Genomic DNA, 25,337 nt, shown 5'->3' with positions numbered 1-25,337 from the left:
CACCCTCAATCTTCAGTCCATTTAAAAGTTGCAGAGATCATGTTGCTAAGCGGTGCACTCATTGATTCAGGGGCTGCTAAGGATACCACAGTAGGGCTGTCACAATGTTAACAGCCCATAAAGTTGTCCCATTCGTCACACAAATGCCACATAATGCCCAGAAGATGGGGAAAAGGTCACTAAAATGTCTGAGGACGAATCCTTTTGAGGTTTTTTTATTTAAGTTTCATGATATTTCTTAGAAGGGGAAGGCCGTTCCCTCGTCAGGAAGTGCTGGAGGCGAGGTTGCCGGTTAGTGAGTGGAAAGAGGCGTTCTGGACAGTACAGTGACAGAGTGAGCTACAGTAGCTCGGACTGAGCTCTGGCTGCAGGCATTTCTAAACTTAGTGTTGAATATTCCAGAATTAACCTGGGCTCTATACAGCGGTGGGGCACGGCATAAAAATGGGGCATGTTCTATGAAAGAGGCTTTGTATTTGGACAAGCTGTAAAACCTATTTACAATGTGAAAGGGAGAATTTGACACTTTTTTTTCCCTCCTTGGCTCTGTGAGCATTATAAAGGGAGAAGCACGGGTTCTCGATGACAAGTGCAAATAGTTGTTTCAAAATTAAGGACCCCTACGAATAAAGTGACAAAATATAACTTCTGCGTAATAAAGCAAGGTAATATATTTGAGGGAGGCGATCTCTCATGGAAACCGTTTGCTAACCTTTCAAGAACTTTATGAATGCTCAGTCTCCACTTCACTGCTGGCTGAAATGTTCAGTTGAAGTGTTTTTTTGTTGAACTGGTAAAGAGGCTTCAAGCTTTGGGAATTTCTGAAGACAGGATTTATTTTCCCAGACCTCCCTCCCCTCCCTCCCCTTTTTTTATCAGCCTACTTTGTCCACTGAAGGAGTCACATTCATGCATTACTTCTCCCACTGCTAATCAGTGTTCTGTGCCGAACAGAGCTCTGAATTCATCGGGTCATGCTGCATTCTCTGCGCTTGCTGCCCTTACAGTGTGCGCGGCTGAATGCAGAACTTTGATCGTTTATGAGTGGGGAGTGCTGACCCTTAGCACAGGCTTGTTCTTCTGAATACAGACGGTGTAGGCGGATCATACATCCTCAAGCAATGCAGTTGTTCAATGGGATGTCGGCTATACTCTAAGGAAAATGGTAAAGATCTTTTTTTTTCAAAATGCTTAAACGCTGGCTTAGAGAAGTTACTTAACTGGATGAGCAACACTTTAATGTACCGGGGACTGGAATACTATTTATAAACCTAAAAAACATTTAGGACATGAATGCAAATATTAACACATTGAGAAGTATTCTTTGGAGTATTATTCAGTATTGGAAAAGTACAGGAAGGAATGTTCTGGGTGTAAGAAAACTGTTGACTAAGCTTTTGATTGACTGCAGATGTCTGTGTCGTATTTTTGTCTGTTAACTTTAGACTAAAAATTTATCTTTGCTAATTTTGCAGAATAACTGAACTTGAGTGACCACTTTTGGCAGATTAATGTTGGAAATAATTACTTTTGAAAATTAATAGAGAGTACATTTCTGTTTCATATTTAACTTGTTATTCTGTAAACCATATCTAGAGACTTAATCGGAATCAACTAATTCATCTTTGGATGCCTTGCGCATTCAGAAATATATGCTGGTTATTGTCATTGACGAGGGGTAGGTTACTCACCTTAAGTATTGCTGATAGAATTTCATCAGGTGGATAGAGTACAAATAGCAGAAATTAGAAAAAAAAACTTGAGCATGGGAGGCTAGCAAAGAAAACTTTGGAGTAATCTGGTCAGGAACATGATTTTTTTCTAGTCATTTGTGAGAATATGGTCATCAGTGGTAAGAACAGTTATGTGGTGTAAGCTACTAGGTAGGAAGTTTCAGGATTTTGAAACAGCAATAGTGAAGGATCGGTGATAAATTAGCAAGTCAGGATGATGCATAACTTGGGGGGAACATTGCAGGTGGTGGTGTTGACATGCACCTGCTGTCCTTTTCCATCCAGGTGGCAGAGGTCATGGGTTTTGAAGTGCTGTGGCAGGAACATTGGTGAGTCGCTACAGTGCATCTTATAGATGATGTAGTGATACCAGTATTAGACAAGCTTTTGGAGCACTGCTCCTTCCTCAGGTGACTCACATCAATTGCTGCTGCTGCAGGCAATTGATGTTTGTGGTGGTGGCTGGGATTCTACTCAAGTGTGTTTCTTTATCCTGGATGGTATGGAGATTCTTGAGTGATGTTGGAGCCACATTTATTGAGGCAAGCACAAAGTAACCCATCACATGCTTTTAGGTGGTGGATATATCTTGGGAAGTTAGCAGATGGGGTACTCACCTCAGAATTCCCAATGTTTGACATGCCGTTGCAATCATTGTATTTATACGGCTGGTCCACTTATATTTTTAATCAATGATAAACTCCAGGATTCAGAAAGTGGGGAATTCATTGATGGTAATTGAATGTCATGGCGAGGTGGTTAGATTCTCTCTTTGAAATAGTCACCATCTGACCCTTGTTGGGTTCAGAGGCAAATCAACTGAGGTAGGAGTGAAAGTGGCTGATATTACGGTCATGAAAATAGTCAGTCTTTCTGATGGAGAAGATTTGGAGTGAAATTTTACCTGGTTATCCCGTCACTGTGACTGAAAGTAGATGCTAAGCCAAGGTGGACAGTGATCCCTTGAGCAGGATAGTACTGGCAGCCTGAGGCTAATGGTGCATAAATGAACCTTCATGCCAATTCAAATGATTTCTAAAGACTTCCATCTGTGGGGAGTTTAACAGTGCACCCTGTAGAGAAGATGGGAATCACTGACACCAGCCTCTGGATTTCTTGTGTTTAACTGTGTATGAACGGATGGGAGAAATTGCCCTTAGGTTCATACCTTTAACAACAAAGGACAGAATTCTCTGATATTGAGAAGAAGTGCAGTGGTGAGCACCTTTCCCAGTGATCAGAATGGCTTTTGTGCAAGAGACCTCATTAATTATGCACAGGCAAGTTTCCTTCCAAGTCCCAAGATAGTCAGCAGCAAGGTCTGCCTGTCACTAGCTGGTGGATTTGAAGGTCCAGGTGCCAGTTTTAAATACCAGTTCAGCACACTCATATCACTCACTCTAGCCCACCTGTCTCCACCACACTGTGCAGGATGTCAGCAGTCCAGAGGATAATGCCAGCAGCATCATGAAGAAGCTTACCCCTCGATTCAACCACCCTCTCCCTAGTCCATCACTTGTGAGGTGCTATACTTGGACTTCTGCCCACCACATCCCCTTCCAGTAAACAATGTGGCTCCCCTTTGAACCCCTTGTTTATAAGCTTTTCATGCAGTCTTATCGGGGTTCAACTTTGGTCCCCATGGTTTGCCTTCTGTCGTTCATCTTCTTTACCCACATCTTTTCCCCTCTGCCTATTATTGTGAGGCCTCGCCTTTCCAACCCAACCGCCACGACACAGCCCTCCATCCATGTTGTCCACCTTGTCTTTGTCAGGCCAATTCGAATCTTCACTGCAGTGGCTGCATGAGTGCAGCACACTGCTGTCCAGATAGAAACTGGTGTGTGGCACCAGGAAGAAGGAAACCCCTATACTCCCCAGTCCCAGTCACAATACTGATCCGAGATGGTAACACAGGAGGGTCTGTGGGTCCACCACTATTGTGCTGTCCATTAAGACCAGCTCGGCATGGAAATGAAGGGCAGAGTGGTGAACAGTGCATCACGAGCAATGCAGCTCTATGTCAGAAAGATTGCTGCACTCACCTTGAAATCTCTAGTGAATTGAAGACCGCCTTATGTATGTCACTCTTTAGACTGATGTAATTTTCATGCCATTTGCCATCTGGCATGAGATAAGATTGGAAAGCCTGACAGAATACTGGTCAGCAACTGTTTTAATGTGCAATCATGAGATGCAAATGATTGCAAATAGCATATACACCACCACCAGTGGGAAGGCTAACCTACCATCAACCTGCCATCGGGAGAGTTGCAACGTGATTGTATACAGCAAGTTTCTGATTTTGTCTCTGCTCCCACTTACCACCAAATCTGCCATGGGCGGGATGGAGAATTCCATTCAAACACTTTTGCTACTATTACAACTGCAGAATCCAGGTTACTTGCCATTAGACCGTTTCCCCCAGAATGTAAATATTCATTTGGTGAATTACTGAATCACCTTAAATATGTGCCTTCTCACAGCACCAGGTTAAAGTCCAGCAGGTTTATTTGGAAACATGAGCTTTCAGCTCCTTCATCAGGTGAGTGATGAACTGCCCTCCCCAGTCCAACACCAGCATCTCCACATCTGTGCTCTCTGCTTATTGACTTTCAATGGTTGGGAACAATTTCTCTTTCTTTATTCTTTCTATGCACATCATCATTTTAAACACTGCTGTTAAATCTCCCTCTCTACTGCAAGGGGAACAAACTCAGATTCTTCAGTATATCCATGTAACTGGAATCCAAAATCCCTGGAACCTTTCTAATGTAACTTCAGGAGAGAGGGCCTTTCAGTGTTACACCAAGGTACAGCTTTGAGATTGGGGTTAACAGTTTCTTTAAAGATTAGTTGCTGATTTTACACAGAATTGTTACAGCACAGAATGTCCATTCAGCCCATTGTTTCTGCACCAACTCTCCGAATGAACAAAGCAGAGAGTGTCATTCCCCTGTTTTCTCCCTGCACATTTGATCTTTCCAGACAATAATCCAATTTCCTCTTAAACGCCACAAGTAGTGAGGGCTTTCTTGCATTATTTGCAATTCACGCTGATGCTTAGTCTCCTAAGATACTATAGGCTTTGATAATGTTGCCGGAACAAGGAGCTATACCAACAACTCTCTCTGAGTCACGTCCTGTATCAGCTGAGTTTAACATTATAGTAAATAGGGGTGCCCAAGTCTCCATTAGGAGTCAACATATACATAGGAACGTACAAATTAGGAGCAGGAATGGGCCACTCAGCCCCTTGAGCCAGCAAGTAAGAGCAGGGATTTGAGGAGGGCAAGATTTTGTAGGTTCAATGCTTTATCCAAGATGATCTCACTTAGGATCAGAAAGGATCCCATAATTGGTCTCAGCATCACGAATAAGAAGTAAAATAAGTGTGGTTGCTGCATTTTGGTTTTAACCTATGTGAATGTCCCCTGTATCAACAGAAACTCTTACATGGATACATAGAACAATACAGCACAGGAATGGGCCATTTGGAGGCCACCAAGCCTGCACCGATACTTTCCTTCTATCCCTTTGTTCACCTCCTGTTCATGCGTCTATCAAAACGCACTTGAACGTTGCTAACATGCCAGCTTCTGCCATTTCCACTAGCAGTGCATTCCAGACACCACCACCCTCTGTGAAAAACTTTCTCCACACATCTCACTTAAATTTACCACCTCTCACCATGTGCTCTCTTGTAGATGACCCTTTCACCTTGGAAAAAGCCCCTGATTATTCACCCTATCTATGCTTCTCATAATTTTGTAGGCTTTTTTCAGGTCACTTCTCAGCCTCCGGCTTTCCAGCGAAAACAATCCGAGTTTATCCAACTTCTCCTCATACTTAAAACCCTCCAGACCAGACAACATCCTGGTAAATCTTCTTTATACCCTCTCTAAAGTATTCACATGCTTCTGTTAGTGTGGCAAACAGAACTGCATGCAATATTCCAATTACAGCCTAACTAAAGTCTTATACAGCTGTAATATAATTTGCCAACTTTTATACTCGATGCCCAGGCTGACCAAGGTAAGCATGAAGGCAGGGTGAGGCCAGGATTTTGAACATATGTCCAAATCTCAGCTTTGCAGCTGAAAATTTGAAGTGAAGTTTTAAAATCTGTAAAAGTGGTCTTGAAGCTATCAGATTTTCATATAAAAATAACAGGTTGCTTTAGGGAAATAAACCTGCTCAAGCCTATGTGTACTTCCAGTCTCAAGCCCGTATGGTAGGCGCCTAACTGCCTTTGGAAGTGGTCTAGCAAGTCACACAGTCAAATAAAACCACTACAAAGAATAGTACACAATTCACTACAGATTGCTAATGTTTTATCAGCTCTTTAAGTATGATCATGAACATTATGTAATGTTTCTGTGCTTCTTAAATGAAGCAAAAATCAGTAAGAATTACCTATTTTACATCATCTGCACTCCAGTGGAATGCATTGTGAAGTATCTTGGGATTATTGCTTTACCTTTAAGCATAGTTATCAACTCCTGTAACTACATTTATTTATCTCACTATTATTAGTGCACTACACTTAAGTACCCTGAAGAATCCATCTGTATTGTCCCATTTTAAGATTTGTTTTAAGGGATTGTTTTAATAAATTTAATAGGTACTGGATGAAGGTTCGCACGGTAACTTCACTGCAGTATTAATATAAGCCTACTTGTGACAAATAAATGAACTTTACTTTAAAAGGGCCTGATTTATTGGACCGTGATCCTGTAGTTGTCCTGCTTTGTTCTATCAATAAAAGTTCACGTCACTGTTTCATGTTTTCCACCACTTCATGTCTGCAAAATTTCTTCTTGTCAATATCTTGAAAGTCTGCTTAATTATTTCTCACTTTAATTTGTTCACCCTTACAATTTTGACATCACAGGCTGGGCTAGCATTTATTACACACCGAAAAATAACTTACGACGGAAATAAAAACAGGAAAAAGCTGGAATAAAACAGAAAATTCTGGAAATGCTCAAAAGGTCAGGCACTATCTGTACAGAGAGAAAGAGGATAAACATGACTGCTCATCAGAACTGGAAAACATGGAGGTGTAATAGGTTTTAAGTACGTACAGTGGCAGGAAGGCTGGGAAGAGAGGAAAAAAACAAAAGGGAAGGTTTGTGATAGAATGGAAGGCAGTAAAGGAGTACAGTGGAATGAGTGTGAATGACAAAAGGGATGATGGTGTAAGGCAAAAAGAGGTTGGTGATGGAAGAGTAAAAGATTGGTCTAAAGATGCTGTAAGTGTCCACGGGAGAATCATTAGCAACAGCTACTGGTAAACAAAATGGAAGCAATGATTGTTAATTTCTTGCTAGCTCCCTCAATGAGTACAAGATGAAAAGTTTAAATAGGAAGCCTCTTATTAAATGATCATCTTAAAACAGGAAAGTGAGGTAAAGAGAAGCGAGGTTTTGGAAAGGAATTTCAGGGCTTTGGGTTTAGACAGCTGAAGACATGGCCTCTAATGCTGGAGCAGTTAAAGTCAATGATGCCCAGTGTTGGAGACGCACAGATATCTCGCAGAGTTGTACGGCTGGGAGAGTTTACAGCGATAGGGAGGGACAACGTCATGGAGAGATTTGAAAACAATGATGAGAGTATTAAAATATGTCATTTAGCCATGGTCCAATGTATTACTGAAATAACGACACAAAATGCTGGAAAAATTCAGTGGGTTTGGCAACATCTGTGGAGAAAGAAACAGAATTAACATTTCAAGTCTGTATGATTTTATTTTCAATGTATTATTGTAATAGTAAATGCTAACAGTCCAAACTTCTCATACTCCTTAATAACTAAATATTGCCCTCACCTGTACCTCTTAGTTAGGGACGTTCCCATGTAAAATGCAAGTTAAAAACTTTTAGAGTAGTTTCTTTTGAACAACTTTCATGAAGAAGCAAAGATACAGGAGACTGTGCGCTGAGCCATTTAACCTGAATTGCACTTCCTCAGTTTAGAAATACAATTACAATGAAATCATCTCTTTGAGTCTGATGTTACATAATGATGACGTTTCTATAAACGTTCTATAAATGATTGGAAGATGTCCAATTGACAAAGTCTGCTATTTTAGAAAGAATATGAAAACTTTTTTCTGTTGAAGAGAATAACACCTGTGCTGAAATAGCAAGCTGAGGGATCTTGTATAAATGCATCTGCTAATGTTGGGAGTATTATTTCTGGGGTTTTGTCTCCCAAAAATAACTTGTTTGACCTTGAATTTGGTTCTGGTGACTGCCAATGATACTACTGTGTTTGCTACTATGTTAATGCATGGTATGGATTTTGTTTGTGGTACCTGTTTTGTGTTGGGTTGAATCCGTTCCAGATGCTTAATGTGAAAGATATAAATAGATAGTATCACAGTGACTTAGCCATCCTTAAACTGTTTAATTCAAGATGTTTTCCAAGTTCAATTTAATGGGATGCAATTTTTTATTTTAATGGGATATTTTGAATAATGATACCCTAAATAGGCTGGGAGGGGGTCTTCCTCCTTCCTACATTGATGGGCTTACTCTTGCTGATGTCTGAAACAGGAGCATATCATAGAATCCCTACAATGCAGAAGAAGGCCATTCGGCCCAATGACGGTCTTGACACAGCACCTTACCCTGGCCCGTATCCTATCCCCATAACCCCACACATTTATCCCGCAAATTCACTTAACCTGCACATCTTTGGAGTGTGGGAGAATACCGGAGAAATCGGGAGGAAACCCATGTGGAATGACTCAAGGCCGGAAATGAACACGGGTCTCCAGCACTGCGAAATAGCAGTGCTAACCACTATGCCACCGTGCTGCCCCATATCTCAGAGAGCGTGCTTGCAGCTGATTTTGCTCATCACCTCCAGTTTAGAAAAACAATTGTGGAGTTCAGTGTTAATTCTATTATCTGCACCCAATGCTTTCAGAGTGCACTGTTCACTATATTTACAATAGGAATGCAGTTAGCTCAGAGCAGCAGAATTGTTTCAGCAATACTGCTGAGTATTGCAGCTCCTGCTGCTATACAGATCATTGAATTTGTACAGTATTGTTGTTTGCTTTCTATAGTAGCCAGATCCCACTTTAAAACTGCCCGAACTGTAATTATATCCTTGCGGCTCTTCCTCATTCACAATGACTGGCACAGCTTTGTACAGGCCAGTGGGAACATTCTAATCTGTCTAGGGAAGAGGTGAAGCTTCAGCTGCTCACAGTGCTGATAGAAACAAAGTGATTTGCAGCCTGCTCCATAGTGAACCAGTTCACATTTATTCTGCAGGATAAGGCAGTGTCAGTAATGCTGCCTGGCTCCACTTTCTTCAGTAATATCCTCAGTAATGTCCTCAATGGCTAAAATTGTGTCCTGTGCAGTATTGATTTGTCACCATTGTAGTGGTACAGCAACAATGCCGCTCAACAAGCTCAATGGCATCTAAGACAGAGTAGTTTGCTTGATTAAACCATTCCAGCGCCTGTCCAGGTACACTGAAGGAGAATTTAGCATGGCCAATCTAGCTAACCTGCACATCTTTGGACTGTGGGAGGGAACCGGAGCACCCAGAGGAAACCCATGCAGACACGGGGAGAATGTGCAAACTCCACACAAACAGTGACCGGAGGCCAAAAATCGAACCCAGATCCCTGGCGCTATGGAGCAGCAGTGCTAACAATTGTATCACCATGCCGTCCAGCATAATATGAATATAATATAACCAGTCCTAGACTGTGGCAACTCACCAAAGTTGCTGCAACACCACCTTCCTATCTTGAGACCTCGACCGTTGACTAGGACAGGAAAACACTTCACCTCCAAGTTGATATGTAAGTGTTACACCATCCTGATCCAAACATATCTTGCCACATCTTCATTATCATTGGATTGCTATGGATTTCCCTACCTAACACGATTGTTGGAGTAACATAATCTAAAAGACACACTGGTTCAGGACAGCCATCACCAATTTCTCAGGGCAACTACTAATGTGCAATAAATGAAGTCTTACCAGTCTTCCACATCTCTAAAACAAGGGGTTCATGAAGACATCTCTAACCATTGGTATGCTTCAGTTTTGAAGTCTATTTTATTGGTTGTTTTCTGCTCACCCTGTTGGTGACCCTTTGGTCTAGGATTCTCCCCTTAAACCCTTTTGCCTCTCTGCTTTCCTCCTTTGAGACACTCGTTTAAACTGACCACTTGGACTAATCCTTTGGTCATCTGTCCTAATGTCTCCTAATGTGGCTTGGTGTCAAATTCTGTTTAATAACACTTTTGCAATTCATCTTGTGACATTTTACCACAATAAATGCAAGTTAGTTTATTTTCTGCCATGGCCAAAAATGAAAGCCTCCCCCATTGTGTTTCTTTAATATTCAGCAAATTATTAATAATGTTATTGTTTCCATGCTTGGAATATCTTCGTGAACAGAAATGCAGAGAAATACATCCAGGGAAATGATTAACTACATGAATGAAAAATGAGGAAATGTGAGCTGTCGGCAGGAAAAGCTTTCTCATGAGTTGGGAGCAGTAAGCTAACCTGAAGATCGTTAAGTGCTCAGGGAATGGCTGATAAGCACAGATAAGGCTTGTTGACTGATGTTGTAGCAACATGGTTATGGATTTTTCTCAATGGAATCACATTTTGTGCAGAGAACTCAGCGAGTTTGTGTACATTTCATGCCAGCCCTTGAGTTAATATTTCATTGAAGTTTTGTACAGCCCTATCTTGCCTTCAGCTTTTTCTGTGAGTCAATGGTCCCAATCTGAGAGAAGTGTGTGCTGATTTACTTGTCTGTTCCTAATTCATAAATAGTTGAAATGCTTTGTGGAAGCAACTATTTAAAAAATCGTGTTAACATTTTAGATGGTTGTCTCTGTTTTGAATGATGGCTTTGGAAATGCCTGATTCCTAGAAAACTCAAACTGATTGCCAGGAAAACCCGTGTGTTACAACAGAGCATGAAGTGTAGTGTGAAAATCTCCATTGTAGATCTGGTTTGATTTGTTTTGCTTAAATAAATAAAAAATACTTTTGTACATCATAAGGAACTGAGCCAGTGGTGATGCTCCATAGATTGATAGGATGTGAACTTTATCAATAAAAAGGAACAACTCTTTGCACCCTTTTGCATCATTTGGAGATCTCACAATGTGCTTCACTGTCAATGAATTACAAGTGAAGGGCAGTCACTTTTCTTAAGCAGGCAAACATGGCAACTAATTTCCCAGAGACAGACAATTAGATGCCCAATTAATCTGCTCTTTGTGGCACTAGTTGAGGGATGCTTTGCGATCAGTTGACCTGGAGAGTAGCCTGTTTATTTTTAAACAATGCTGTGGGATCTTTTATATCCACCTGAACCACCAAAACACCCAGATTTAATCTTAATTTGAAAAGCAGCATTTCCAACAAATGCGTAGAGGCATCGAATGGGCTTAGTTTTGAAGTGGGGCTTTGAACTCCAAATGTGAAGTTCAGACGCTCAACATAAATGTATTTTCTCGGCATGTGACGGTAACATCCTACACTATTGAGGCACGATTCCAATCTAATCTGATCCATTCTCACAGATTGTAAATGTTAGTGCTATTGGCCTGGATTTTCATGGAGTCAAGGAGACTCCATGGAGGTGGCAAAATGACGACCGGGAACTGATGCTGGGATTCCCATCTTATTTCCTGATGCCCCCAAAGTTTACCAGTGTTGGTTATGAGTATGGGCCAGCTCCATAATAGGGATGGGCATCTCCTAGCCCATTGTAATATTTATGGAGTTGGGTCAGATTTAGAGGACTAATGATTCATTGTTCATCAGGGTTGTCGTGAACCATAGTCTGGAACAGGAAACCCTTTTTAAAGTTAAGGTCAAAAGATCATAGCTATACACCTCATGCCAAGCTACGCACTTACCCCATCTCCCATAGCCCCTCAAACCCTTCGTGTCAAGCTGCGGCACCTCCATGCTCATTCACCCACTATGTACTCTATACAGAATTAGTAAACCATAGAGAAACAAAAGGATGTAGGAACAAGATTTAAAAATAAGTCATTCGTTTATAATTTTCCACTTTCTTCAAAAGTAAACATTTTGCAACGAGGTTTGGCTGTTTATTAGTCTGTTGGGATAACTGCATCCATTGGGAAAAACATTACTTGATTGATAACTCTGACTGGAGGGACATAGGTTGGCATGAAGTTTATGAGTAGTTGAAGGGAATAGCTTAGCACAAAGATATGGGAGTCATGTCGTTGGGTAGAGGGGCATGAGGAGGGATAAGTGGTGCATAGAAGGCATGTGCTGGCATGTTTGGGGAAGGGAGAGTGTGTGAGGGATGAGGGGATGTGAGGGGTGAGGACTAGAAGGCTGCTTTTAGTGTAAAAGCAAAATATTGTGGATGCTGGACTCTGAAACAAAAATAGAAAATGCTTGAAAATCTCAGCAGGTTTGACGGCATCTGTGAAGAACGAATGGAGCCAAAATTTTAAGTCAGGTTTATCCTTCAAAGTTTATCCTGTCTTGAAACATTGGCTCTATTCTCTCTCTGCAGATGCTGTCAGATCTGCTGGGATTTTCTAGCATTTTCTGTTTTTGATTTTTGATGTTGTGGTTTCTTTGTAACTGGCACAAGTCCCGGAACACCAACAGCTGCTTTTCATTGAATCCCTACAATGGGGAAGGAGACAATTCAGCTCATCGAGCCTGCACTGACAACAATCTCACCCAGGCCCTACCCCATAACCCCACGTATTTACCCTGCTAATCCCGTAAACCACCCCTCCCCCCACCCCTTGTATTTACCCTGCTAATCCCCCTGACACTGAAGGGCAATTTAGCATGGCCAATCCACCTAACCTGCACATCTTGAGTTTGAGTGGAAACTGGAGCACCCAAAGGAAACCCATGCAGACGTGGGAAGAACATACGAATTCCACATAGTGAACCAAGGCTGGAATTGAACCTGTGTCCCTGGCGCTGTGAGGTAGCAGTGCCAGCCACTGTGCCACCATGCCGCCCCCTAAAACGTGTAGGAAAAAAAAATCAAAAATTTCCACCTGGGATATAATTTTGTTTTACGGAAAAGCACAAAGTTTGAATTGGAAACTTAGTGAATCAGGTCCTTTGGGTGCATTGGGTTTCCAAAACTTTCAGCTGATCAGAGCAAGCCACGTTTAAGCAGTATTGTCCAGTAGAGGTTGGTAACTAGCCAAAAGTGCAGCTGTGGTGACATGGGTTTCCTCACTAATCGTGGTTGAAGACACCCACTTGCATTCACTACTTAAAGATAAATGCACTTAACATTTATGTGTTTACTTAAACATCCAGCACCATTTAACAGCTAAAGAAGTACTCACAATGATTGAAAAATACCCACACTCTTTCCTTGGTTCCTTAAAATTTTATCAACACATGCACAGAAATATGCACAAGAATAACTACTCAACAATGGTGCTTACTTGTCCTTTTTTATTTGTTAATCAGAAATTTAAATTAGTCACATCCAGATTTCCAGTGAGCATCATATAGCTAATGTATTAGGCAAGATTTCTTTTATTCATTCATGGTACTTGGGAGTCACTGTTAGCCAGCATTTATTGCCCATCCCAACTTGCCCAGGGAAGTTGAGAGTCAACCACATTATACTGGATTGCATTGGAATCATATCGTGCAGCAGCATTAACAATGTTGTGCAGACTTCACTTGCACTGATGCTTACAAAGTGACTGCAGCAAGGGAGTTTGACCCAAAACTTCTCTGATCTACAAGTGAATCCCATTTTGCAGAAGGTGCATTATTCAAATCATATGTGACAGCCAGTGGATGAGGGTTATGATAGAAACAAACTCCAAGACTTTTAATGAATTCTATTTGTGTTAAGTAGAATTTTGGCAACCAGTACTCATAAAATAGAACAAAACTATCATGCTTCCTGCTGGTCCCTTAAAAGAAAATTTCCTTTCATCTTCCATGTTTCCACAGTGTGTCACTTGGGATGCAATGAAAATATGAAAACATGGACAGTCTGAATTTCATTACGATCATTTTAGAATTCATCCATTCGCACAGCATGCTTTTTTGTTTTTTGAATCATTGTATTCACCAATTAATTCAGCATAAAATGTGCATTAGGATGGTAAAAGTTTATAATAGTTACTTATAAAACCCTCACGACATTTAAAAACCATGCAAGTGCAATGCTTTGACCTGGTAGAAAGCATTCTTCAGTTTGAGGATTGTTGACTGCTTAGATTGTGGGATTGGTATTCCTGAATGTAAATATTTCTGAATTGCAACTCCTGGTAAATTGATGAAGGGGAGCAGCTTTTTTTAACTTTCTCTCGATATTATTTCATTTTTAACCATTCAGTCTACTGCCTTTATCCTACATTTTTCAACATTTGTATCATCTCTTCAAATCCAATTCCTGTCAATTTTATCTCAAGGCTCTTGTTCCTTATCGAAACTCGGGTCACGCCAGTTTCTGCTGCATGAAATCTTCCATGTCAGCTGGTTTCTGACTTCTCTTTCCAATATTAATGACAGATCTTCAACTTAAATTTCAATCCTAAAGGGATGTCTGTACTTTGATTCAGTCTGATATCCCTGCAGCTGACATAGTTCTCTTGACATATTTGCCCAGTATTCTTAGTATCTTTCACTCTTCTGCTCTTTCTGAAGCAACTGATGTTGTTCCAGCTGACATGGAAGATTTCATGTAGCAATAAACTTGATTTAATCTGTCTGCCATTCAAATGTCTAATTCTTTTCATCAGACCCAGGGTGTAGTCATGTATTGTTTCAGCTGCTTATAAAACAAAATCAAAGTTAATTTGATACCTTTAATAAAATAATAACCCATTAAAAAATCTTGTACCAAGGTGCAGGGTCAGAAGACATTAAGCCCCTGGAATACTTGGCAATCTGAAACAAGCCAAGCCAATTCTTTCTCTGCTTATATCTTCTGTAAATTCACGGTATTAACTGTATTCAGAAGTTGTATTAACAATTTTCTTCTCATCTATCTTGCTGTTACTACTTTTGGTTTTCCAACAGTATTAACTATTGTAACCTGAAGGAATCAACAATAATAACTTGCATTAAATAGCAACGTTAACATGGTAAAATATTGTAATACTTTTCACAGGAGTGGAATCAAACAAAAATTGCTGCAGAACCAAAGAACACAAGGACATAAGAACTAGGAGCAGGAGTAGGCCATCTGGCCCCTTGAGCTTACGGCTCCATTCAATAAGATCATGGCTGAAGGAGATAGTACGATAGGTGTCTAAATGCTTGGTCAGAGAGGTAGGTTTTCAGAGTTCTTGAAGGAAGGGAGAGGGTCGAAAGGGGTGAGGCAAGTGTGCGGTCAGTCAGGGAATGGCCAGTAGTGGAAGAATGCAGGACTCTATGAGATTTGTATGATTGGAGGTGTTGAAATGATCGGGATTAGAGAGTCAATGAAGAAAATTTAAAAGTAAGGCATGGCTAGACTGGGACTTGGTGAAGGTCAGAAAGCAGAGAGGTAATGGGTTAATGTGACTTGCTATGAGATAGACCAGAAGTCTTAAGCATTTCAGTTCAATCCAGATTGGGACCAGCTTATGCACAGTTTAATGTGGGCATAAGCTGGTCTCAACCCCCCGTGGCCGAATATAGTTCATACCGAGTCCCCTCAGAACTCAGTCAATTTGTCTTTGTGATTCATCCAAATAAATAAAGTGAACTATGGGACAGCAAGCATCATCTGTCTGGGCCTTATGAACTTCAGCTCACTTTGAGGCCTTGGAGCTAGATCTGGCAGGATTGGAAGGAAGAGCAAGGGTGGTTCCAGAGATGTGGAAGGATGAAGCCTTGGAGTGATTTGAAAACAAGGATGAGAATTTTAAGATCTGTGTGGAGTTTGCATGTTCTCCCCGTGTCTGTGTGGGTTTCCTCCAGTGCTTTGGTGTCCTTCCATAGTCCCAAAGATGTGCAGTTTGGATGGATACACGCGATGGGTCGTACTGGGGCTGCTCTTGGTTTTCGAGATTGGCCTAGTGCTTCATGTCGTTAGTGTGTGCCTAAACTGGACAAGATACTGGGCAATACGACAGCTCAGTGACTATCGCTGATTGCTGTGCAGACACATGGATTTGGGCCGGTGTCTGTGGGAGTTTGCGCATTCTCCCCGTGCTTGCGTGGGTTTTCTCTGGGTTCTCCGGTTTCCTCCCACACCCCAAAGATGTGCTGTTAGGCTGATTGGCAGGAATAAATTGTCCCTAAATCAGTTTCCCTCAATCTGGATGGTCATAAAACATTAGACAGGGGTCGTGGGTAGAGAGGTGGACTGGTGGTGTTGAGATGGCGGTGCGGGCTCGTTGGACCGAAGGGCCTGTTTCCCGGGCTGATTTTGATTTTGTTCTTTGGATGCCGTGCTAAATTACCCCTTAGTGTGCAAAGATATGTAGATTAAAGGGGTCAGTGAGGTAAATATGTGGGGTTACTGGCAGTGGACCTTGGTAAGATGCCCTGTCAGAGTTGGTGCAGACTCGATGGACCAAGTAGCGCCCTTCTGAACTGTAGGGATTCTATGAGAAACCAAGGCACTGTCACATTGGGAGCCAATGTACATCAGAGAATACCTGGGTGAGGGATCAGTTAGAATCTGGACAGTTTTAGGAGAGCTCAAGATGATGATGGTGGGAACATTCATGAGGCTCTTGAAGACTGGATTGGCTAGGGCCATCTCTGGACCTCTAAATTGTTTATCGTTGCTGTCTTTTGTGCTTTTAAAGTATTCACAACAGAAGTATAGTTAGAATCCTAGGAAATTATTTAATGAGGTTGGTGAGATGCCCAGTGCCTATCGACTCCTCCACCAACTTGATAAGAACATAAGAACATAAGAAATAGGAGCAGGAGTAGGCCATCTAGCCCTTCGAGCCTGCTCCTCCATTCAGTTAGATCATGGCTGATCTGAAGTGGATCAGTTCCACTTTCCCGCTTTCTCCCCATAACCCTTTATTCCCTTGTCTATCAGAAATCTATCTACCCGTGACTTAAATATATTCAACGAGGTAGCCTCCACCACTTCAATGGGCAGAGAATTCCAGAGATTCACCACCTTTTGAGTGAAGAAGTTCCTCCTCAACTCTGTTCTAAACTGCACTGCCCCCCACCCCGCTTATTTTGAGGCAGTGCCCTCTAGTTCTGTTTTCCGTTCTAAGTGTAAAGAATCTCTCTACCTCTATCCTACCTAGCCCCTTCATTATCTTGTAAGTCACTATAAGGTCCCCCCTCAGCCTTCTAAACCCCAATAAGTACAGGCCCAGTCTATTCAATCTCTCCTCATAAGCTCCCCTCATCTCCAGTATCAGCCTGGTGAACCTTCTCTGTACTCCCTCCAAGGCCAATATATCCTTACGCAAATGCGGTGACCAAAACTGCACACAGTACTCCAGTTGCGGCCTCATCAGTGCCTTGTACAGTTGCAGCAAGACCTCCCTGCTTTTATATTCTATCCCCCTCACGATAAAGGCCAACATTCCATTTGCCTTCTTGATCACCTGCTGCACCTGCAGACTGGGTTTTTGCGATTCGTGCACAAAGACCCCCAGGTCCCTCTGCACAGCAGCATGCTGCAGCTTTTCACCCTTTAAATAATATTCCTTCCTACTATTATTTCTACCAAAGTGGATAACCTCACATTTGCTAACGTTATACTCCATCTGCCAGGTCCTCACCCACTTACAGCCTGTCCAGATCTCTCTGCAGATTTTCCATGTCCTCCACGCAATTTGTTTTTCCACTCATCTTCATGTCATCAGCAAATTTTGTTACCCTACACTCAGCCCCCTCCTCCAGATTGTCTATGTATATGGTAGACAGTTGAGGCCCCAGCACCGATCCCTGCGGCACTCCACTAGTCACCAACTGCCAACCAGAAAAGCATCCATTGATTCCAACTTTCTGCTTCCAGTTGGATAACCAGTCCTCAATCCACGCTAAGATTTTACCCCCAACTCCATGTACAACAAACGTGAAATGAACAGTAGAACATCCTAGAACAATCATTGGGGTCATTCTTGAGTAGCTTGAACATTATTCCATGAAAAATGCTTGAGATGCTGCCAGCATTGCAAAATCATTTGTGATTGAAGTGCTCTGGACTAGAATCAAACAGGATACAGAAGAACATAAGAAATAGGAGCAGGAGTAGGCCATCTAGCCCTACAAGCCTGCCCCACCATTCAACAAGATCATGGCTGATCTGAAATGGACCAGTTCCACTTTCCTGCTATCTCCCCATAACCCTTAATTCCCTTGTCTATCAGAAACCTATTTACCCATGACGTAAATATATTCAGCGAGGTAGCCTCCACCACTTCAATGGGCAGAGAATTCCAGAGACTCACCACCCTTTGAGTGAAGAAGTTCCTCCTCAACTCTGATCTAAACTGCCCTGCCACCACCCCCGCCCGCTTATTTTGAGGCTGTGCCCTCTAGTTCTGCTATCCTTTCTAAGCAGGAAGAATCTCTCTACCTCTACCCTACCTAGCCCCTTCATTATCTTGTAAGTCTCTATAAGATCCTCCCTCATCCTTCTAAACTCCAACCAGTACAGACCCAGTCTATTCAATCTCTCTTCATAGGCTAACCCCCTCATCTCCGGTATCAGCCTAGTGAACCTTCTCTGTACTCCCTCCAAGGCCAATATATCCTTTCGCAAATGCAGTGACCAGATCTATATACAGCACTCCAGCTGTGGCCTCACCAGTGCTCTGTACAGTTGCAGCATGACCTCCCTGCTTTTATATTCTATCCCCCTCGCGATAAAGGCCAACATTCCATTCGCCTTCTTGACCTGCTGCACCTGCAGATTGGTTTTTGCGACTCGTGCACAAGGACCCCGAGGTCTCTCTGCACCGTAGCATGCTGCAGCTTTTCACCCTTTAAATAATAATCTCTCCTGCTATTATTTCTACCAAAGTGGATAACCTCACATTTGCTAACATTATACTCCATCTGCCAGGTCCTCGCTCACTCACTCAGCCTATCCAGATCTTTCTGCAGACTTTCCGCACCCTCCACGCAATTCGCTTTTCCACTCATCTTCGTGTCATCAGCAAATTTTGTTACCCTACACTCAGCTCCCTCCTCCAGATCGTCTAAATCTTTCCCAATCTTCTAATTGCCCACTATTTTTAGCTGCTCTGAACGCATCAGCTTTTAATTTAATACTCTCCTTTATTTCCTTCGATAACCACGGTTGGTTATCTCTTCTCTTACAGTCCTTCTTTATCATCGGAATATATTTCTGCTGAGTACCAAAACAGATCTTCTTAAAAATCCTCCACTGTTCCTCAGCCGTCCTACCAACCAGTCTGCGCCCCCAATCTACATTCACCAGTTCCGTCCTCATCTTATCATATTTCCCTCTGTTCAAACAGAGGACACAGGTTCGGGACCCTACTTTCTTATGCTCCATCTGCATCTGAAATTCAACCATACTATGGTCACTCATCCCAAGAGGATCCCTCACAAGAAGATCCCTAATTCTACCTGCCTCGTTACACAGTACCAGATCTAAGATACCTCGCTCCCTTGTTGGTTCCGTTACACACTGTTCAAGGAAACGATCCCGACAGCATTCCAAGAACTCTTCCTCAAGCCCACTGCGTCTGACTTGGTCATCCAATCAATATGCAGATTAAAACCCCCCATAATTATCGCCATTCCGTTTCTACACGCATCAATTATTTGTCTGTTTATAGTCCGCCCCACCTCAAAGTTATTATTTGGGGGCCTATAGACCACACCCACCAGTGTCTTTCTCCCCTTACTGTTCCTTATCTCCACCCACAACGATTCCACGTTTTGTTCTTTGGAGCCTGTATCTTCTCTTACTACTGCCCTGATATTATCCTTTATTAACAGAGCTACCCCACCTCATTTTTCCTCCTGTCTATCCTTCCTAAATGTCTGATACCCCAAAATATTCAGTTCCCAGTCCCGGTCACCCTGCAACCACGTTTCTGTAATGGCCACTAGATCATACCCATTTGTGCTGATTTGCGCCATCAGCTCATTCACTTTGTTTCGAATGCTTCGTGCATTCAGGTAAAGTGTCTTTATACCAGCCTTTATCTGGACCTTATTTGTAGAAACACTACTAATCTCTCTCGTGCCCCCTACCCCTTTAATTAGTGGAACATCCTCAACATTAACCTGCACATGTACCCTCTCCTTTACTTTAAATTGTATAATTTCCCCATCCCTGCACCCTCCCCCCCACTCATTAGTTTAAAGCCCTATCTACAGTCCTAGTTATACGATTTGCCAGGACTCTGGTCCCAGCACGATTCAGACGAAGACCAGCCCATCTGAACAGGTCCCATCTGCCCCAATACTGGTGCCAGTGCCCCATAAATTCGAACCTATTCCTCCCACACCAGTCCTCGAACCTTGCATTCATCTCCTTAATCCTGGGAGCCTCAGGGATTTAAATGGGGAATTGGCAGTGGGAATATTGATATGGGCCTCCCTGCTCCAGGGTGGACATTGAACTGTGGGACTTCACAAGTGGAGTGAAAATCCTGTTCCTGATAACTTCCAGTCAATTAGAGATCAGCAGCTCACTGTGGAGACAGGGCTTTCAATTAGAGGTTGAAAACCTTTGAGTGAGAGATTCTATTTGGACACCCCATAACTACTCTTCCCCCCCGCCCCCCTCTTCACTTTCTTCCCAAAGCCTCACAACCTCCCCGCCCCCCCCCACAACTAGGAAATTGGACTGGCTGTGGATCGGGACTTAAGTGGGCATTAGTAGCCACTTAAATGCCTCAATTGGCATTTAAGAGGGAAATTCATTCCCCACCTTCAACTTAATAGGAGTAATGTGGCACTCATTTCCAGGGGAGGGGTCCCACGCCTTAAGTTCCACCCCCAATGTTTCATTTGAGAAGTAAAGTAATGTATTAAATATTAATTCCTTGGTCTTCTTATGAGTTTCTTTATTCTGTCTGTTGGGAACAGGCTATCCAAAAACAAACAGTAAATGAAGAAGGTGGGTCTAACAGCCCTGAACGGAACTTCTTAATACAAAGCTGTTAGTGTTTAGACTAGCAAGGACATTTCAGCATGAAATGCCTAACAGTTTCCAACAATTCTGTGAGGAGAATTTTTAGTTACTCAGTGGATTGTTGTCTCTTGAGATCTGCAGCAGCGTTCTCTGTGCAATGTCATTAATTAAAAAGTTGGCCTTTTCCACTACACTTGAACAACTTTAAGCATGATCTTTGGATTCATTTTCTTCACACTGAATGAAGCCATTCACATAGAAGCTCGGGCTCACCAGGTTAATTCAAAAAGGCTTTCTAATTTAGTTTATTTCCTGTTTACACTGTAGTCTACGTTTTCACAGGGGAATTGCCAAAGTGAAGTTTTACATCTGTGAGACCTGAGTTATTCTGCCTTCAGCAAGGTGTAAGAACAGACAATTACTTCTGTCTGAAATAGCAAATGAGAAGAAAAATCTCACAATGAACAATTTTTTTAGCAACAAACTAAATATTCAGCAAACATGCTGTATTTCAAATATACACCACAGCAAACAGTCTACAGAGTCTATTTTAAAAGGATCTCTATAAATAATGTCAAATAACTCAAGGATCAAAATGCAGCAGTATCTCTCAATACACCACAGCAAACAGTCTACAGAATCTATTTAAAAAGGATCTCTACAAATAATGTCAAAGAACTCATGGATCAAAATGCAACAGTATCTCCCAATGGTATAGTATGATTTCTGTAGTGTGGTGCAGTGAATGGAGGATAGTTGCATAGAAATTATGGCTGGAATTTTTAAGATGGTGAAGTCACCTGGAGAGTCAGTGTGGAACTGATCTCTGACAGGCCTGCTGCCATTTTATACTCAATTGAGCATTGATGGTCAGCTGGCGGGATTTCCATCTTCACTTTGAAGGAATTCAGTGGGACCAACAACTCTTTGCCCATCCAGGCACAGCCCTGCAGTGGCCAGAAGAGGTACAGCAGTGCCGTGCCTGAAGCAAAGTCCCAGGACTGCATTTTGGGTAAGTACTAGTGGTCCTAGTAAGGGGAAGTGGAAGTAACCTGTAGGGTTACTTCCACCTTCACAATCTGGCATCTATTAGCCTAAAAATTGAAACCGGGTGGGAAAAGGCCTTTAGGGCCTTGATTGGAGCAGCAGCAGACTTCTCACCTGAGGTAATGTCTGCCCCATCATAAAATCCCATTCAAGATCTTGTAGGAAATCCTATCTGTGCAATTTCTTGTTTCTCCCCTTCCCCCCACCTCAGAACTTGGGATGGGGTGGTGGTTGATGGTGCTTGGGATGGGGGTGAGCATAAAATTCTGGTTATGTGTAAAGTCAATCCCAGTCACTTACAACAATGGTTGATTCCAGTCATCACTGACAGGGGAATTTGTCAATCTTCATTCTCACTGAGAATATTGATGCCATTATGTGCAACCCAAAGTTGTGCCTTCCTTCGTTCAAGGGTCTGGATATTTCCATGATAAATCTGCTTTTTAATTTCTGTGCTGCATATCCAAAAAACAACAACAGTAAACCAGTCAATATAAAAGCCTCAATTACCAAGTCAATAAAATTGATTGAGTTTATGGAAAAATTTACACTTAGCGGTTGATTTTTTAAAAATATCTCTGACAAGGCATGTCAACAATTCTTAGAATATTGACTTAATACTGGAATATTCTGTCCTCTGCTGTAAACACAACAATTCCACAAACATTTCAGAATTTGGCAACATCACAAGGTTCTGTGTCAATTAAATGTACTTTTTGATTCAAACACATGTCTTAAACCTGTTGAATATTTTGATTGTGTGTTGCTTGTTGTGAAGTACAGTTGTTGAGTTTATGGTTATACGTGGAAAAGCCCCTTATTGATTAAATTAATGAATTTAAATTTGACACTTGAGATTCAGCTGAGAGAACATTATGGGAATCGATCTACTTTGATGATCTCGCTTGAGAGAACACTTAGCCACTTTTGGTGTCTGGTAGGACATTGATGTTAGTTTGGCTTCCCTTTTTGGGAAGATGGTTTCAATATCAAGCCAAACTGTTTCCATTGTGTTTTGAGTTTGGTGTCTAGATTGGGTTTCTTTACAGTTTGCATGTTTCCTGAAAAAAAATATTTTTGTCTGTAATTTATTTTAAAAATTATTGTGTATTTATAGATTTATGTGTATCTCAGTGGCCTTACCCCAGTTGTACTTTTAGATCTCAATTAATTAATCATGTGACATTACATCACAGGTGCATCGTAGGTACATCAGTATCAGATGCTCTTACGTTAACTCTTTAGTCTACATCTTCTCCTTCCAAGTCTTTATCCCAACTGTGTACTTACTCCTACATCTCCCCTCAAAGTCTCAGGCTTCACAGGGTTAGTCTCTCTGGTGTCTTGATCAGAGGTGGACTTACACCATTGGGGGCCCCTCACTGTGCCTCCATGAGGGACCCCCATGATGCCACACCCTACCCCATGGTGAAGTGGCACTCCACCCCCAATGATGTCAAGCCCCACCCCATGTGGCATCATTGGCCTCCTGACAGTGAGTCCCAAGTGGGGCGTATTACATTTACTTTTTGCTAAATTGTTTCACTAACAGACACATTTAGCATTTGAACTGAATGCATTAGCCCCACCTGACTACTGTTGCGCATTTGAGTTTTGCGATCCCACCTAATATTTACAAAAAACGGTTCTACAGATGCATTATCATTAATAAAAAAAAGCCCAAAAATAAATCGTCTGAAATTGCGGTCACTGTTTTGTGTACCCCAGTTCACTATTCTCCAGCACTCTCTGACGTTCCTGGACCAAGGTGCAATAAGTAAATGTTTGGAAGTGGTAATGGATGGATAATAATTTGCAAAGTGCCACCCTGAGCTTTGATTTCTGGAAGTCAAACGTCACGATTCCATGTGGTTATTTAAAGATAAAATCAGGCAACCCCTCGCCCATTGGTGAACTGGTGTGGCAACAATAATCTCTCCCTCAATGTCAGCTAAACGAAGGGGATTGTCATTGACTTCAGGAAGCATAAAGGAGAACATGTTCCTGTCTACATCAACAGGGATGAAATAGAAAATGTCGAGAGCATCAAGTTTTTAGGTGTCCATATTACCAATAACCTGTCATGCCCCCCCGCACACACGTCGACACTATAGTTAAGAAAGCTTTCAAAGAAAGCTGTACTTTCTCAGAAGACTAAGGAAATTTGGCATGTCAGTTACGTCTCTCATCAACTTTTACAGTTTGCACCATAGAAAGCATTCTTTCTGGCTGTATCACAGCTTGGTATGGCTCCTGCTCTGCCCAAGACTGCAAGAAATTACAAAAAGTCATGAATGTAGGCCAATCCATCATGCAACCCAACCTCCCAAGCATTGAATCTGTCTACACTTCCGCTGCCTTGGCAAAGCAGCCAGCATAATTAAGGATTCCACGCACCCCAGACATTCTCTCTTCCACCCTCTTCCTTCGGGAAAAAGATACAAAAGTCTGGGGTCACGTATCACCAACTCAAGAACAGCTTCTTCCCTGCTACTGTCAGACTTTTGAATGGACTTACCTTGCATTAAGTTGATCTTTCTCGACACCCTAGCTATGACTGTAACACTACATTTTGCACTCTCTCGTTTCCTTCTGTATGAACAGTATGTTTTTGTCTATATAGCATGCAAGAAACAATACTTTTCACTGTATGTTAATACATGTGACAATAATAAATCAAATTAAATCAAATCACTGATCAATGCATTCAAATAGCTCCCCTTTTCCACCCTTCTTTTAGCACTGGGTTAGGGGGCAATCAAGATCATTATCCATCTGAAAAATTGCATGCTAATTGATGGATGAGGGTAGTAGTAAGTTAGAGATAGTTTATCGCGAGTATTGTATTGGTATGGGTCCGTTCTCCCAGTTCAATGAACTGGTTTCAGAGGTTCTGATGCATCATGTGTGTGAATGGCACATCACATTGACAGAGATGGCCCCTGACTCAGGCTGAAAGCAGTGGGGACCACCTACAGCCATCCTTTGGCAAATTCACTTTGGGGCAAGAAATGGTGTGATTTCTGAGGCTGAGATGGCGGCTTGGAGCTGGGGTGTGTGGTTATTTTGAGGGCTGTTTCCTAGCTCAGTGATATCACTTTGAGGAATAGCGTGTCCTTGAAAAATGCTCATACACCATTAACCAGATGAGAAATTGGGCAATGCAGAAAGTATTTCAGTGTCTTTCAGACCAAGCGGAGTTTGTTTTTAAAAGAAAAACTCAATCTGAAAGGGGAAAGGAGCGGTGCAGCAAGTGGACACCATCTTGATTTGAGTTTCTCTTTCACCACTTCCTAACCTTTGGAGTCTTGTTTTCTCTGATCTGATTCAGCACCTTGACTTTGTGAATAGGGTGCTTTGAGGGAATTTATAAATTCCTAGTGACCACTGGGGTCATGGCATGACCTCTCTGAACTTCTACCCCCTTGCTCCATCAGTATCTGAACAGAGATTGAGGGTTGGGCGGGGCGGGTGTTTGGTTACAAACT

General features: G+C 42.1%; 1 protein-coding gene across 1 annotated transcript in view; it reads left to right on the top strand.

Annotated features, from left to right (window-relative positions):
• Positions 1–947: 947 nt before the first annotated feature.
• quoa (quattro a) overlaps positions 948–25,337 on the top strand; it is a 170,008-nt gene continuing 145,618 nt past the window's right edge. Inside the window, exon 1 of the mRNA XM_080205043.1 lies at positions 948–1,165. Coding sequence (XP_080061169.1) covers positions 1,163–1,165 — 3 coding nt within the window. The 5' untranslated portion in view covers positions 948–1,162. The remainder of the gene's footprint in view (positions 1,166–25,337) is intronic.

Source organism: Carcharhinus amblyrhynchos, chromosome 16, assembly GCF_965287045.1.
Source record: "Carcharhinus amblyrhynchos chromosome 16, sCarAmb.v2.hapA, whole genome shotgun sequence".
NCBI classification, from domain to species: Eukaryota; Metazoa; Chordata; class Chondrichthyes; order Carcharhiniformes; family Carcharhinidae; genus Carcharhinus; species Carcharhinus amblyrhynchos.
Note: the sequence above shows the minus strand (reverse complement) of the source record. Positions and strands in the feature narration are given on the sequence as shown.